This window comes from Hyla sarda, chromosome 12 (assembly GCF_029499605.1).
Source record: "Hyla sarda isolate aHylSar1 chromosome 12, aHylSar1.hap1, whole genome shotgun sequence".
NCBI classification, from domain to species: domain Eukaryota; kingdom Metazoa; phylum Chordata; class Amphibia; order Anura; family Hylidae; genus Hyla; species Hyla sarda.
In genome coordinates, this window is record NC_079200.1 from 51,636,666 (window position 1) to 51,654,285 (window position 17,620).

At 43.9% G+C, this 17,620-nt stretch overlaps 1 protein-coding gene across 1 annotated transcript in view; it reads right to left on the reverse strand.

The window, feature by feature from the left end:
* Positions 1 to 731: 731 nt before the first annotated feature.
* The window catches only part of LOC130296479 (adenosine deaminase-like), a 42,403-nt gene continuing 25,514 nt past the window's right edge, over positions 732 to 17,620 (reverse strand). Inside the window, exons 6-11 of the mRNA XM_056548043.1 lie at positions 10,526 to 10,650; positions 6,324 to 6,395; positions 6,134 to 6,235; positions 3,707 to 3,774; positions 2,011 to 2,140; positions 732 to 1,801 (exon numbers count right to left, since the gene is read on the reverse strand). Coding sequence (XP_056404018.1) covers positions 1,697 to 1,801; positions 2,011 to 2,140; positions 3,707 to 3,774; positions 6,134 to 6,235; positions 6,324 to 6,395; positions 10,526 to 10,650 — 602 coding nt within the window. The 3' untranslated portion in view covers positions 732 to 1,696. The remainder of the gene's footprint in view (positions 1,802 to 2,010; positions 2,141 to 3,706; positions 3,775 to 6,133; positions 6,236 to 6,323; positions 6,396 to 10,525; positions 10,651 to 17,620) is intronic.

Below are 17,620 nucleotides of genomic sequence, written 5' to 3' on the forward strand. Positions count from 1 at the left end.
CTGTGTGATGGAAAGCGGCTTCAATTCTGGGCTCCTGTGGCAGGTTATGTGTGATCCCAGCACGAACATTTATGGGGAAGGGATGGAGACTTGGCAGCAGGATGCGGAGCGGAGACTGCAGCTCGTAATGGGCTATTGATTTTCCATCACCACAATATGATTATCGTAAGCCGATCCCGCTCTTGGCTCAGGTAGTAAGTGGTGCTGTAATAACTCTGTGACGTTTCCCATATCCATAATGGACTGTGGTGCCTGCGCTGCTGACTCAGGTCCAGAGTCATTACTGTATAGTCAGACGGAAGGTGCCGAGACCCTGCTCAGTGATGGCAGCCGTGCTGCTTATACCCAAAAGTGGTGATGGTACTGAAACCTGGTAAGGTGTCCTATAAGTACTGACTTACATGTTCAGGTACATGATAGCTTTTTTCCCTATTGATAAGCGATTATTGGTATAATACTAGTATTTTTATTTCTCCAATCTCGTCTTGTCTGTTTTATTATATTTTCTTGCTCTGCACCATATTAAAAGTTAAAGGGGTACTCCGCAGGTAAGATGTCAGATGGTGGGGGTTCTGCTGCTGGGGCCCCCCAGCGATCTCCCGCAGCAGTTTTTAAATGGTACTTGTCATTTGCACTAAAGGGGTGCTCCACCGTTCTGAACATTTTGTTCAAAACGCTCGGATCCTGCGGCAGTGGTCGTGACGTCACCCCCCCCCCCTTTCAGACATGAATGGAGGGGGTGTGGTGTGACACCACAAGGGGGCGTGGCCGTGACGTCACTATCACGGTCTCTGGCTCCGAACGTTATGAACAAAATGTTCAGAACACTGGAGCACCAGAGTACCCCTTTAATGTAAATGACAGGTACATTTAAATATATCCTTTTAACTTCATTTTTTTCATCTATGGAGCTGTAAGGGTTCATCTTTTGCAGGGTTACCTGTATATTTTTTTTTTATATACCATTTTTTCAATTCATGTTTTTATAGAGAGAATTTGTAATTTTTTTTTTTTTACAAATTTTTTGACCAATTATTTTTATTTTTTTTTAAGATAAGGGGTATGGCAGCCTTTACTACAACCCTGGCTGACATCTTCACCACTAGGCACCTCAACATTGCATTGTTCCTATCGTTTTGGGGGTTTATTGACCAGGATTAGTATTCTATACAAGCTGGCACTAGTACTGTATGGAGAAGGCTCAACTACTCCCTTTTCAGTTTAAATTTACATGTACATTAAATGTTGGGAACAGGCAAAAAGGGTTCTCCTAGATTCTTAACAAACATTGGATTGTCTGACTGTGACCTTCGAACCCTCTGATCAGCACACGTATAGCGATATAAAACAAGCTATAGTCAATGTGCCTGAGCTTACTGGCAGGGGGTGAGTATTTCCTATGAATCAAACATTGGTGGCCAATCAAAAAGGCCATCAATGTGTTAAAGTGCTGGAGAACATGTTTTAGACATTTTGGGGCAGATTAGAAAGGTCCAAGGGTGGATTCAGAAACTTCTGCAACAAAATATGCTACATGTGAATCCACCAAGAAAAACCAACCAATCAGAGTGCAGCTTTCGTATTGCAAGAGATGAAAGCTTTGCTGTGATTGGTTACTTTAGACAACAAGGCATTTTTCTTTTTTCTTTTAGGCAGTTCTATGAATATCCATTGTGCCTAGAGGTGAACATTCTGCTCAAAAATCTTTAGTCCCATCCAAGTCATAGGCTTCATATAATCGGTAGACAAGTTCTTTCTTTTCTTTCTCCGGTAGAAAACTGGACATTGCCGCATTAATGTTCTGAAATCAGATGGAGGAGCGAGCGTTACAGTGGCATCCAACGACTTAGTACCAAAAATCCATAGTAAATTAAAGGAGGTTTATATTGATGGCTTTGCTTACTATAGGCCACAAATGTCAGATCGGAGGGGGTTCAAACTATAATGTTATCATTCAGACAGATTTATATTTATGGTGATCATTTTTTATTTATTTAGGGACAAACGTACCACTCGCTTAAACTCTTCTTCTGTGAACCCCATGTGTTTAGCTGCGATACTATAATCCACATCCAAAGTGGATCTCAAGATCAATGGGCCGTCTGTGCTCAGGGAGTAGTTTGCTTTGTCCTTCATAAATCTGTGAAGAAATGTGGTAGAAACGGATGACAAGAACAGCAGAGAATGTTTTATACATGGTGCCAGGATATACATCAATGTACATAAACACAAACCTGACAAATACCACTAAGCCTTCAATATCCGGTTTGGTGCCATAGCACTGCCTGGGTTTACTCTATGCCCCGGGGCCGGCTCCACCTATAAGCAAGAAAGGCAGCCACCTAGAGCGTACTCTAGATGGGGCTGCTGCTCTGCCCACCGCAACAATGTTACTGCACACTGTCGGCACACAGGTCCTGACAGCAACCGCTCATTCCCCCCACCCCCCCACCCCAACCTTTCCTCCATACTCAGTTTCGTGACAGGGCCTGGTAGAGGATTGCTGCGTTGTCGCTGCACACTACTCCTGGGCATGACCATATGATTGTACAGGGCTCAATTTCTGCAGGACTGACCCTAGAATTGTGCATTACCCCCTCTCTCCTCCTCCCGCAACCAGCTTTTTAGATGCTGGAGGTATAGGACATGTGATGACGTCCCCATCATGTGACCAGTAATATGTTGGGGGTGGAGCTGAGCAATGCAGGATAGGAAAAATGGTGGCTGCAGACAAGTACTGGTATTTTTAATCGCATAAAACAGCTCTAGTATTACAACCATGCAGCAGACCCCAATAGTCCTTTCTTCATAACACAATGATTTAGCCCCATTGGTTGTACCCATAATGGTCTGGCTTTACTATGGTGCTGCTTTTTTATTAGTGTGCAATGTTGTTTCAGACATCATTCCACTCTATTTACTATGGGGATTCACAGGTCGGGGAAGTTATGACCAGCTTTTCTTGGTGGGAATTTCAAGCCATTTATTCCCAGGATTTTGTATGAATTTAACTAGTAAATAGGTTGGGTTGTGAGAACATGCCAGCCAACCAGGCCACTTTGTGGATGGCCACGCACCTTTTTCAGGTTTGCAGGTATACAGTTACTGGGAAAAACTGAAAATGGGCGTGGCCATCAGGAAAGGAGGCGTGGTATTGGAAAAGGGGCGTGTCCCCGACATTTTTTGAAAATCACAACATATTTACTAAGGTTTCCACAGATTATATGGTGGAATTAAGCTGTGGAAAACCCAGAGCATGTGCAAAATGTAGGGAAAACTGCAAAATGTAGGGAAACCTTAGTAAATACCGTAGAAAAATATCTGTTGGGGAAAGAAAACACAAAAAGAAAACTAGACTCCATTCTTAGTAAATCAGGGCCATTGTGTGATCCGGTCGGACGTTATAGGATAGTACAATGGTTCCAGCAGACTACATCCACAGCACTAAAGTCGGTGGGGGAAATTTATCAAAACCTGTGGAGAGGCAAAGTTGCCCAGTTGCCCATAGCAACCAATCAGATCGCTTCTTTCATTCTAAACAAGGCCTGTGAAAAATGAAAGAAGTGATCTGATTGGTTGCTATGGGCAACTGGTCAACTTTGCCTCTCCACAGGTTTTGATAAATCTCCCCTGGTAAGTTTATTGGTTTTCTATTTTCAGTGCAGTCACAGGTTATATGTGGCCCCAATGAGGTTCAAGGACTTACTGTATCACAGGATGTTTGGTAAAGTCGGGGTCACAGGCACCGGTGAGGTAACTGGACCATGGACAAGTCTATAAAGTAGAAACAAGGAAAATAAATGTTCTATGGTCCTAGAAAAAACACAGTATTAGTGCACTATTGGGGTACGTTCACATGGTTTGGCCACGCTAGAAATTCCACAGCAGATCCCATTAAAATCTAAATCAGAAATTCCACTGTGGCTAAACCTGCAGAAGATCTGCCCATGCGAACATACTCTTTGGGCTTGTTCACACGAGCAGATCTCCTTGTGTGAGCCCTAAGGGTGCCTTCACACGCCAGTAACTAGCAGCGGGTTTCCCGCTGTGTGAAACCCACTGCAAGTTACGCTACCATTCATTTGAATGGGTCCATGGACAGTCCGCAAATCTGACGTTATTGCAGACTGTCCGCAGACTAATTCATATGAATGGTAGCGTAACTCGCAGCGGGTTTCACGCAGTGGGTAACCCGCTGTTGGTTACTAGCGTGTGAACGCCCCATTAGGGTCTATTCACATGGCAGAATTTCCTCTTGCGGAATCCCATAGAAGTCTATGGGCTTTAATTTGAGGCAGGATTCCACAATTGGAAATTCTGCCATGTGAATAGACCCTTAGGCTGGGTTTACATGTAGTATATTCGTCTGGATTATTAGCCTAAACCATAAGTAGGTGCAAATTTTTGTCTTTCCATCATAGTTTTTCTCTCACACTCAATATAAATTTTCTATTGACTGTTCTGTAGCAAGTGCTACATTATATACTATCAGAATGGAATTCTATATACATACACTGCTCAAAAAAATAAAGAAAACACTAAGCTAACACATCCTAGATCTCAATGAATGAGCTAATCGTATGAAATACTTTCGTCTTTACATAGTTGAATGTGCTGACAACACAATCACACAAAAATTATCAATGGAAATCAAATTTATCAACCCATGCAGATCTGGATATGGAGTCACACTCAAAATCAAAGTGGAAAACCACACTACAGGCTCATCCAACTTTGATGTAATGTCCTTAAAACAAGTCACAATGAGGCTCAGTAGTGTGTGTGTGGCCTCCACGTGCCCCTATGACCTCCCTACAATGCCTGGGCATGCTCCTGATGAGGTGGCGGATGGTCTCCTGAGGGATGTCCTCCCAGACCTGGACTAAAGCATTCGCCAACTCCTGGACAGTCTGTGGTGCAACGAGGCGTTGGTGGATGGAGCGAGACATCATGTGCCAGATGTGCTCAATCTGATTCAGGTCTGGGAAATGGACGGGTCAGTCCATAGCATCAATGCCTTGCAGGAACTGCTGACACACTCCAGCCACATGAGGTCTAGCATTGTCTTGCACTAGAAGGAACCCAGGGCCAACCGCACCAGCATATGTTCTCACAAGGGGTCTGAGGATCTCATCTCGGTACCTAATGGCAGTCAGGCTACCTCTGGCAAGCACATGGAGGGCTGTGCGGCCTCCCAAAGAAATGCAACCCCACACCATTACTGACCCACCGCCAAACCAGTTATGCTGGAGGATGTTGCAGGCAGCAGAATGGTCTCCACGGAATCTCCAGAGACTGTAACGTTTGTCACATGTGCTCAGTGTGAACCTGCTTTCATCTGTGAAGAGTACAGGGTGCCAGTGGCGAATTTGCCAATCTTGATATCTGGAAATGCCAAACGTCTTTCACGGTGTTGGGCTGTAAGCAACCCCCACCTGTGGACGTCAGGCCCTCATACCACCATCATGGAGTCTGTTTCTGAATCTTTGAGTGGACACATGCACATTTGTGGCCTACTGGAGGTCATTTTGCAGGGCTCTGGCAGTGCTCCTCCTGCTCCTTCTTGAACAAAGGCTGAGATATCGGTCCTGCTGCTGGGTTGTTGCCTCCTACAGCCTCCTCCATGTCTCCTGATGTACTGGCCTGTCTCCTGGTAGCGCCTCCATGCTCTGGACACTACACTGACAGACACAGCAAACCTTCTTTCCACAGCTCGCATTGATGTGCCATCCTGGATGAGCTGCACAACCTGAGCCACGTGTGTGGGTTGTAGACTCTGTCTCATGCTACTACTAGAGTGAAAGCACCGCCAGCATTCAAAAGTGACCAAAACATCGTCCAGGAAGCATAGGAACTGAGAAGTGGTCTGTGGTCACCTCCTGCAGAACCACTCCTTTATTAGGGGTGTCTTGCAAAGTGCCTATAATTTCCACCTGTTGTCTGTTCCATTTGCACAACAACATGTGAAATTGATTGTCAATCAGTGTTGCCTCCTGAGTGGACAGTGGGATTTCACAGACGTGTCATTGACTTGGAGTTACATTGTGTTGTTTAAGTGTTTCCTTTATTTTTTTGAGCAGTGTAGTACTATACATTATAGAGTACAATCCATGACCTTTACTCCATTACACACCTCAAAATGCATCTTCTTATTCAGTAGCTCCTTGTATAGGTGCGGGTCCTCTATGGTGTGGTATCCATGTCCAATCCTTTCTGCCTTTAGCACCTCCACAGCCTGGAATACAATACATCAGTGACCACATAGATGTCATCTGGTCTCATATATACATATATACCATCCACCTCCCTGCTTTCCTTATTACCTCCTTGACAACACTTGGGGGCCCAACTTCTCCTGCATGGACCGTCCTGTGAATTCCACATCTTACAGCTTCCTGGAGCCAAAGAGAAAATAAAGAAAGATTTACCAACATATCATCCGATAGGGTAACCCAGAAATACACGAGAAGCTCAGCATCACTTATTGGGATCTCCATGGGGCTTATAGTTATCAGTTGCAATTGGGATTCTGGTGACAGACCCCTGTGCCACATAAGACCCCAGTATTATACAATGGATACAGTGGGACAATGGTCATGTCACAATGTAGTGATCTACAGAGTCCGCCAATGACAATCTCTGAACCATTTACAATTCTCCATGTATTCAGCTCTTAACTCTGTAAAACCCTATGCGTGTAGTGAGTTTTAGAGGCGGGGCCGTGTGCCGGCTTGTCTGTGACGCGCGGCTCCGCCTCCAAAACTCACTGCACACACAGGGCTGCCACCGGAAAGCCCTGTGTGTATAGTGCGCAAGGAATACGCAGTGTATTTCCCGTTGCTGCCGTAAATTTTGCGCAGCATGAAATATGCTGCGTATACGCCCTGTGGGAACGCACCCTAAGGCTATGTTCACACGTCAGAATTCTGCAGACTACTATAATATGCTGGCACTAAGACTGCTCGGAAATGCACAGTCTCATAGTCGGCAATGCATTCCGTGATAAATCCGCAGAAAGAATGGACAAGTCCATTCTTTCTGCAGACACCGAAAGTTGAATTTCCACTCCAGAAACATCTGGCTCTGAAATTCTGCTTTGTGCACAGCGCAGAAGAATCCCATTAAAGTCAATAGGACTCTGCTGCTGTGTAATCTCCATGCGGAATTCCTAATAGAAATTCTGGCATGTGAACATAGCCTTATTATGTGTGCACGTTTAGCCACTATTCTGTAAATATGCAAGTTATGTGTTCAGTGTACGGGGGAGGCATTTCTTTTACCCTGGGTGCACCGATCCGTCCACTACTGTGAATTGCCTACTGATAAATATCGATCCCTTGCAGTGACCTAACTTACAGCCCAGCTGTGCTTGCAGTGCCTGTTACACCGAAGTAGAATTTTACAGAATAGTGGCTATTTATGGCCACATAAGGGTGGTTTCACACCACGTTTTGTGCTTACGGTTCCCGTATACGGCTGGGAGGAGGGGGGCGGTGCTTAATTGCGGCGCCCGCACTCAGCCGTATAGGGGAACCGTATTTAATGTATGTCTATGAGCCGACCGGAGTGAACCGCAGCCTCTGGACGGCTGCGTTTTCGGCCATATGCGGTTTCCCGACCACAGGCAAAAACGTGGTCGACCGCGTTTTTGCCTACGGTCGGGAAACCGCATATGGCCGAAAACACAGCCGACCGGAGGCTGCGGTTCACTCCGGTCGGCTCATAGACATGCATTAAATACGGTTCCCAAATACGGCTGAGTGCGGGCCCCGCGATTAAGCCCCCCCCCCCCTCCTCCCAGCCATGTACGGGAACTGTAAGTACAAAACCTAGTGTGAAACCACCCTAATACAGGTAACTTTACCCTCACTGTACCATGCCCTCTAAGACCATATCAGCAGGTTAGCGAGGTCCAACCTGCTGATAGTTTCCCTTAAGACCATTTTCACACAACGGCATTTTCTAATGAAATCCATTGGAAAAATTCAGCTTGGAAATTCCTTTGCAGCAGAGTTCCATTGCTTTCATTAGGATTCTGCAGCACCGTGCACACAGCAGAAATATCTGCTGCAAGAAATCCTTCTTTCGGCTGAATCTACTCTGAATGCATTGTTTATGGAGATAGCACATTTCCGAGTGGTCCTAGCGCCAAATTTTTTTTTTGTGCCAGTGCCTGCTATTTGCTAATGTCTGCAATCTTTTCCAAACGGACATCCAACAAAAATCCAGGGAAATCCTCTGTTCCAGAAACAGCACCACTCTTGTCCTCAGGTTGTGTGGGGTATTGCAACTCAGCTTTATTGAAATGAATGGAGCAGAGTTCTAATATAACAACATGAGAAAAAGCAGGACAGTATCTACCGTATATTAACTGTATTATATCTACACACTCTGAAATGTGTACAATAAGCCACTAGGTGGCACTATTGTTTTGTTAAATTATACAGATACCTGGAGGAAAATGTCCTTGTTTAAAAGCCACTGGGCACAAAATGTTCCTATAATAATAAAGAAGCAACATATACTACAATACGTGGTGATGGGACACTATTTTTACTTTGAGTTTTTGCTTTTGTGATAAAATATCATTACAAATTATTTGTGGGGTGAAATAGAAAAAACAAAACGCAGTTTGACAACTTTTGGGGGAGGATTTGTTTCTATGCAATGCACTTTACAGTTAAAATGACACATTATCTTTATTCTGTAGGTCTATACAATTACAATGATACCCAATTTATATAGGTTTCATTTTACTACTTTTTTTTTTTAAATATAACATTTTATAACAAAATTAATATGCTTAAAATTGTCATCTTCGGACATTTCTGCGCTTAGAAATATCATTTTCGTTTATGATTTTTTTTAAATTTTTATTTAGAAAATGGTAAAATAGGGGTAATTTAAACTTTTTTTTTTTTTAGTCCCCATAGAAGACTACAATCTTTCGATTGTATATACTTAACAATGCTGTGCCATAGTACAACATTGATTAGTGTTATCGGCAGCGTCTCTGATTCTCCAGTCCGCTGATGCAGACTGGTTTAGTGGAGTGCTGATTGGATTGCATGGAGGGCTACACCAAACACACAACAAGCAGACAAAAAAAAGTTAATTAAAACAGGCGAATTGGGCTGAACTTAAAGGGGTACTCCACCCCTAGGCATCTTATCCCTTCTTTAAAGGATAGGGGGGCTGCTGGAAACCCCCACAATCTCCTGCACGGTACCCTGGCATTCTAAACTTTTCGTTCCGATTGCTGGGTTCGGGGCTGTGGTTGTGAAGTCACAGGGTGTGGTGGCAGTGCAGCGGGACCCCCGTGATCAAACATCTTATTCCCTATCCTTAGGGGATAAGATGTCTAGATGGCCAGTACCCCTTTAAGCCTATTTCACCATTTGCCTGGGAAGAGGTTAAAGGAGTACTGCAGCCATAGACACTTATCCCCTATTTCCTGTGAGGGGACCCGGCATTACCACGGCTCTGTGCGTTCACACGGAGTCATTCAAGAGAATTTACTCGAGTAATTCCTCTTGAATTCTCCTCTCCAAATGAATGCACATCTCCTCTGCCCATTGACTTTAATGTTATTTCTGCTGGCCTGTTCACACTGCGGAAATTCTGCTAACAGAATTCCGGCGCTGAATTCCGTTCCGCTTGAAAAAAGAACATGTTCATTCTTCAAGCGGAATCCGCGAGCAGAATCCAATAGAAGTCAATGGTAAAAAAAATTCTGTCCGACATCGTTTTCGCGCGGAATTCGCTGGCAATTTGCGTGGAAGTAGCTGAAAAACCCTTCACTTCTTTCTCCCCCATGTCCGCGCTTAATTCCGCGCAAATTGCACGCAAATTTCATGCGAAAATAAATTTCTTTTTTCCGCCCGTAAATTTTTCGGCGTGAATTACTCTTCGTTTACTCTGTGTGAACGCACCGGCTAATGCGCGTGTCGTTGACTTCAGAGGTCGATGACACGCCCCATCCATACAGCTCTATGGGAGAGGCCGGGAGGCACGAACGCTGCATCTACGCCTCTCCTATAAAGATACATGCAGTTGCAGCTTACAGGAGCGCCGTGGCAGGGCTGGGGCCCCTTACAGGAGATCGCGGGGGGTCCTTGCGTTCAGACCCCACACGATCAGATACGTACCTATGGCTGCAAATCTCCTTTAATAGATAGATGTGAGGGTGGGTGGAAAATGCACTGGCTTCGTGTGCGTATTGTGTGACATGGCACATAGGTTCCTGTAGTCCTATAAACTAGTGAACAAAACCTTAGAAGCCGATCTGGTAGATTCTCCATGCCATAAGTCTGCCCTACACTGACCAGACCATCTCACAAGATGGATATCTGTTGCTTCCGCTATGGGAGGATACAGTACACCCTGTCACATTTACAATGATCTGTGTGGAAGGACAGCACTGTCAGGATTATTCCTCAAAGTACACAATATGAAAAGCTTCATTTATAGGAAAAGATTGAGGCTCCCAAGACTCCGGGAATAATGTGCCCCATAAGCTGCTCACCTCATATGCCATCCTGTGCCCTGGAGCTGCCGCAAGGTTCAGAGATTCATCCCCAGCCAGATCGATTGCTACTACCGTGTCATTCCGATACTTCTTACATAGTTCCACCACCTCTAAGGACCAGTCTGTAAGGAGGTCAGAGGGAAACATTCAATGTATAGGTACAAGAGTGGTTGAAGGTGTGACGTAATATTGTCCCAGAAGGAACATAACATGGTGTCACATTATAGGTACAACAAAGACTTGATTAAAGGAAAATCAAAAAGCACAAATTCCACGACGAAGACCAAGAGGGTCTCCACTTCTTACCTATCCTGCCCAGATGTTATAACCCCAAGAAGATAGGAAGAAGACGACGCTCTCTTTCCAACCAGTTTGATGCAAGAATGTTATTTAACCTTGTCTCTGGATCCATAGACATCAAAATGGTTGTGATCAGGTAGAATGGCGCTGGGGTGGCCATTGTACTCCAATGTAAGGGTAGAGTGGGTGACACGTATGGTTTGCAATGCTTACATGAGGCCATGGTCAGCGCTAATTCATTTATAATGGCACAGCCACGTATGACCAATGCAAAAATAACCTAATACCTAACAACTCGCTCAAGTATAAAGTATAGGGGCCCAGCATCTTCTTGTGGCTGACATGTTATGATACATAAAACTTGTTAAATAACAATTGCATTGATTATTAGCTATGCTGATGCCATTATGTGGTGGGCACCCTGGGTATTGTATGCTGGTAGGGTAATTGTGACAGAAAACAGTTTGTGACGCCACGGCAGCGTTAACCTCCCTGTTCTGAGGGTAGTACCTTTCTGGGCCAAGCGCTGGGGTAATAACGACCACAGATGCAGGGTTACGGAAACTACTAATTTTTACCAGGAACTTGCAACAGTATACAGGGACAGTTCAACTGTGCAAAGTTCACTGGAGTATGATTTAGGGATCACAACTGATTCAGGGCACTTCTTTAACAGATTTACTTTAGATTTAGCTGTATAACTTGTAGGAGATTTAGGAGCTGACAGACACGGGGGGAGATTTATCAAGGGATTTTTCAAAGCTATTTTTTGTGCAACTTTTGTGGGTAAGCAAAAAATACCAATCAGCCCTACCTAAGCAATTTTCAGTTTTCACTTTCCAGTGGTCGTGAATTTATCAAGTGCGAATGTCGCACGTAAGCAAAAAAAAAAAGTCGCAAGTGTAAGCCAGGTCAGACCTGACTTTCAAACGTGCTTTTGTCAGCATTTTCAAAAAGTTGCACAAAAAGTTATAACTTTTGTGTGACTTTTTGCGCAGCTCCGCTCCCCAGTCACCTGCTAGCAAACTTTTGCACGACTACATCTCCTAGCATGCCCTTACAATAAGGACATGCTGGGAGTTGTAGTCATGCAACGCGGGCGGGCGGAAGATGCACTGGCTGGTGACAAGCTTGTCACCTGCCCGCACTTCTCCCACCGTGCAGCACTACTACAACTCCCAGCATGCCGTTACAGTAAGGGCATGCTGGGAGTTGTAGTCATGCAGCATGGGTGGGTGAAAATCTTGTCATCTGCTCCCATCACACGACTACAACTCTCAGCATGCCCTTACATGTTGCGCGGGTGGCAGGAGATGTGCGAGCGGGTGACGAGCTTCCCTGGCTAGTTTGTCACCCGCCTGCACTTCTCCCTCCAGCCCGCCCTCACATAACTACAACTCCCACCATGCCCTTACAGTGAGGATATACTAGGAGTTGTAGTTGTGCGGCGGCGGGCGGGAGCTGTGCGGGTGGGTGACAATAAGGGTGCATTCCCACATGGCGTATTTTGCTGCGTATTTGGTGCTGCGTATTTTCCTACCCATTGACTTCAACAGGGAAAATAAAATACACAGCAAATACGCCGTGTGGGAACGTACCCTAAATGTACTAACCTAGTTTCCATTTCAGATCAGTGTGTCCTGTGGACTACTTCAGATTTGGTGGACTACGTTGATGACCAGAATTTTTTGTTTTGTTAATAAAATGGTTAACCCCTTAACGACAATGGACGTAAATGTACGTCATGGTGATGTGGTAGTTAACGCACCATGACGTACATTTACACGCCGACATGATCGGCAGCACCAGAGCGGTGCTCGCGTCATGCCCGGCAGGTCCCGGCTGCTATCAGCAGCCAGGGACCCGCCGGTAATGGCGGATATGCGCGTGATCCGATGCCGTGATCAATACAGATCACGGCATCTGCGGCATTGCGGTACTTTCAATGGATGATCGGATCGCCTGCGGTGCTGCCGCGGGGATCGGATCGTCCAGCATGGCGGCCGGAGGTCCCCTCACCTGGCTCCGGCCATCTCCCGGGGTCTTCTGCTCTGGTCTGAGATCGAGCAGACCAGAGCAGAAGATGGCCGATAATACTGATCAGTGCTGTGCCCTATACATAGAACAGATCAGTATTAGCAATCAACTGATTGCTATGAATAGTCCCCTATGGGGACATAAAAAGTGTAAAAAAAATGTAAAATAAAAAAAAGTAAAAAAAATTTGAAAAATCCCCTCCCCTAATAAAAAAGTAAAATGTCAATTTTTCCCATTTTACCCCCAAAAAAGCGTAAAAAAAAAATACACATATGTGGTATCACCACGTGCGTAAAAGTCTGAACTATTAAAATATATTGTTAATCATCCCATATGGTGAACGGCGTAAACGTAAAAAAAAAAAAAAAAAAAGTCCAAAATTGCTGCTCTTTTGTCACATTTTATTCCCCAAAAAATTAAGAAAAAATTAATCAAAAGTAAAACCTAAGCAAAAGTGATACTGATAAAAACTACAGATCATGGCGCAAAAAATGAGCCCTCATATCGCCCCATATACAGAAAAATGAGAAAGTTATAGGCAGTCAAAATAGGGCAATTTCAAACATACTAATTTTGTTAATAGGGTTTGAGATTTTTTTTAAGCGGTACAATTATAGAAAAGCATATAACATGGGTATCATTTTAATCATATTGACCCACAGAATAAAGAAAACATGTCATTTTTACCGGAAAATGTACAGCTTGAAAACAAAACCTTCCAAAATTTGCTAAATTGCGGTTTTCTTTTCAATTTTCCCACATAAATAATATTTGTTTGGTTGCGCCGTACATTTTATGGTAAAATAAGTGATGTAATTACAAAGTACAATTGGTGACGCAAAAAACAAGCCCTCATATGGGTCTGTGGATGGAAATATAAGAGAGTTATGATTTTTAGAAGGCGAGGAGGAAAAAACGAAAATGCAAAAAGAAAATTGATCTGGTCCTTAAAGGGAACCAATCATCAGATTTTACCCTATATAACGCTTGGTAAAGCGTTATATAGGGTAAAATCTTTATTTTCGCCATTCCCGGGGGATGCTCCTGCCCCCAGGGATGGTGAAGATATGAAGTTATAAACTAGTCACCGCCGCCGCCGTAAGTAGTCACCTGGGCGGGGAGCTCTTCTCATCTACTCCCGTTCTTCGGCCGGCAGCGACGCCCCCTCCGCTTGATTGATGGGCCGCGTCATTGTTCTGCTCACTGAACAGACGGGGCAGAGTGATGACGCTGCCCGTCAATCAAGCGGAGGGGGCGTCGCTGCCGGCCGAAGAACGGGAGTAGATGAGAAGAGCTCCCCGCCCAGGTGACTACTTACGGCGGCGGCGGTGACTAGTTTATAACTTCATATCTTCACCATCCCTGGGGGCAGGAGCGTCCCCCGGGAATGGTGAAAATAAAGATTTTACCCTATATAACGCTTTGCCAAGCGTTATATAGGGTAAAATCTGATGATTGGTTCCCTTTAAGGCCAAAATGGGCCTGGTCCTTAAGGGGTTAACAAGGGCTTGTGGGGGAGTGTTTTTTTAGAATAAAAGTTTTTTAAACATGATGTGTTTTTTTTTTCTCTATTTACTTTACAGGCTTATTAGTGGAATCTGTCTAATAGCTAGTCCATTACTAAGCTGGGCTTAGCGTTAGCCACAAAAACAGCTAGCGCTAACCCCCAATTATTACCCCCGGTACCCACCGTCACAGGGGTGCTGCGAAGAGCCGATATCAACAGGCCCGGAGCTTCAAAAATGGCGCTTCTGGGCCTAGACGGTAACAGGCTGGCATTATTTAGGCTGGGGAGGGCCAGTAACAATGGTTCTCGCCCACCCTGGTAACGTCAGGCTGTGGCTGCTTGGTTGTTATCCCTAAAGTTGGGGGGAGTGAAAAACGTGCGCTCATGTATCCTATCCTAGCCAGACCCAGCCCATTTGAATGAGCCTCCCGGAGTCAGATAGTGACTTCGGTCGGCTCATTTATGTCTTGTATCCGGTTTTGTAACAAGACCTAAAACCACGGTATACCACGGTTTTAGGTCCAGTCAGAAAACCGGATACGGGGCAAAAATGAGCCGACCGGAGTCAAATGACGGTAGGCTCATTCAAATGAATGTGATACGGGCTGGGTCCGGCTAGGATACGGGAGCGCCCGGTTTTCATCCCCCCCAGCCGGATCCGGTGACTGTATGTAAGAAATGTCATGTGAACCCACCCTTAGACAGCTTCCACTACTAAGCCTGTAAATAAATTCTTTTTAAAACACAATACGTTTTAAAAAAGGGGGGGGGGGGGGGAGTGGTAAAAAAAATTTATATATATATATATATATATATATATATATATATATCGCACAATTTTTTTTAACAGCTGCGACTTGAGGTTGGGTTAAAAAGTGGTGTTCTGAAGTCATTTATTGGTTTTTGCTTATGTATGCTAAAAAAAATGGTATTCAAAAGTTATTTTTGGGTTTTAACTTATGTGAGCCAAATTTATCAATCCCCTGTGATAGTATAATAAATATATCACACGTAGGAAAAACTAAAGCAAAAAAAAAATGACTTCACAGGGGTGTGGAAATTGAAAAAAAAACTACTTGTCCAAGGGACTAAAGCGGAACACAATCTACTTGTCCCTCAAGAAAATCCACTTGTCCTGGTAGATAAAATAATTTCCACCAAAATAGTCTGATCCCCCCCCCAACTAGACCACCAGGGATGGATATAAGATCCTTTTAGACACTGCTGTCAACTTTAACAGCGCTGATCTAATGGTTTAATAGCCGTCCAAGGTGATCGCAGTATGCCAGGCTGTTATCGGCAGGAGAGCTGTAGATCCTTTTACGCCTGAGACAAGACCAGAAAAGTCTACATGTAACTTTTTGATCACCATAAAAAATTTCTCATATGAAGTGACCAAAAATGAGCAATTCTGGACTATTTTTTTACATTTACACCGTTCACCGTACGGTTTAATTAACATTATATTTTAATAGTCTGGACATTTCCACATGCAGCGATACCACTTATGTTTATTTTTGTACATTATTTTTATTTAAAGAAAATTGGAAACTTTTATTAGGAAAGAGGCTTATTCACATATATACACACTTTTTAAAATATTTTAATCACTATTTTTCAGTCTCAATAGGGACTTATGTGTTACTGGGGGGGGGGGTGGGGGGGGGGGGTTCTGCTTCTCCAGTTTGTGTGGTGCATTTTGTGTCAGAAAATGCTGGAAGTTGCATTTAGTTACTAGATAACTACAACTCCCAGCATGCCCTGATACAGTCTATGGTTGTGTGGGTGTTGCAGCATGTTGCACTGTATAGTATTACAGTTAAGGTTATTGCGTAACATGCTGGGAGTTGTAGTTTTGGTTTGTGTCAGCTGCAGAGCCATAGTCTGTGTCAGGGAATGCTGGGAATTACAGTTATTAACTACAACTCCCAGCATGCCCTGATACAACCTATGGCTCTGCAGCTGACCCGAACCAAAACTACAACTCCCAGCATGTTACACTTTATAGTTCTACAGTTCAGGTTATGGTGTAACATGCTGGGGGTTGTAGTTTTGGTTCGGGTGTGTTTGCGTCCATCCGTGGGGCTCTTGGTCGGCGGGTGAGTATGAAGGGGGCGGGATTCTGGGGGTGCAATTCAGTGCAGGGGGCTAGAAGACACTAAAAATAAATAAAATTAGATGGCACAACTGGCGGCAGCGGCAGTGCCCCCCCCCCCCCCCCACATCATACATTACATACACACATCACAGATACATCATACACATATACACTCACACCATACATATACACCATACATATGCACACATCATACATACACCTGCCACTGCCCCCCTCCACATCATATATTACATACACACATCACACAGACATCATACACACATCACACATACACTCACACTATACATATACACACACATCATACATACACCGCTGCCCACCCCACATAATACATCACATACATACACACATCACACAGACAGACATCATACACTCATCATACATTACATAAACATCACACTTAGACAGACATCATACACACATCATACATTACATACACATCACACACAGACAGACATCATACACACATTATACATTACATACACATCACACACATACATCATACACTCATCATACATTACATAAACATCACACATAGACAGACATCATACACACATTATACATTACATACACATCACACACAGACAGACATCATACACACATCATACATTACATTACATACACATCACACTTAGACAGACATCATACACACATCATACATTACATACACATCACACACAGACAGACATCATACACACATCATACATTACATTACATACACATCACACACAGACAGACATCATACACACATCATACATTACATACACATCACACATAGACATCATACACACATCACACACAGACATCATACACACATTATCCATTACATACACATCATACACACAGTATACATTACATACACATCATACACACAGTATACATTACATACACATCACACACAGACATCATACACACAGTATACATTACATACACATCATACACAGTTTACATAACATACACACAGTATACATTACATACACATCACACATAGACAGACATCATACATTACATACACATCACACACAGACATTATACAGTCATCATACATTACATACACATCACACACAGACAGACATCATACACACAGTATACATTACATACACATCACACACAGACATTATACAGTCAT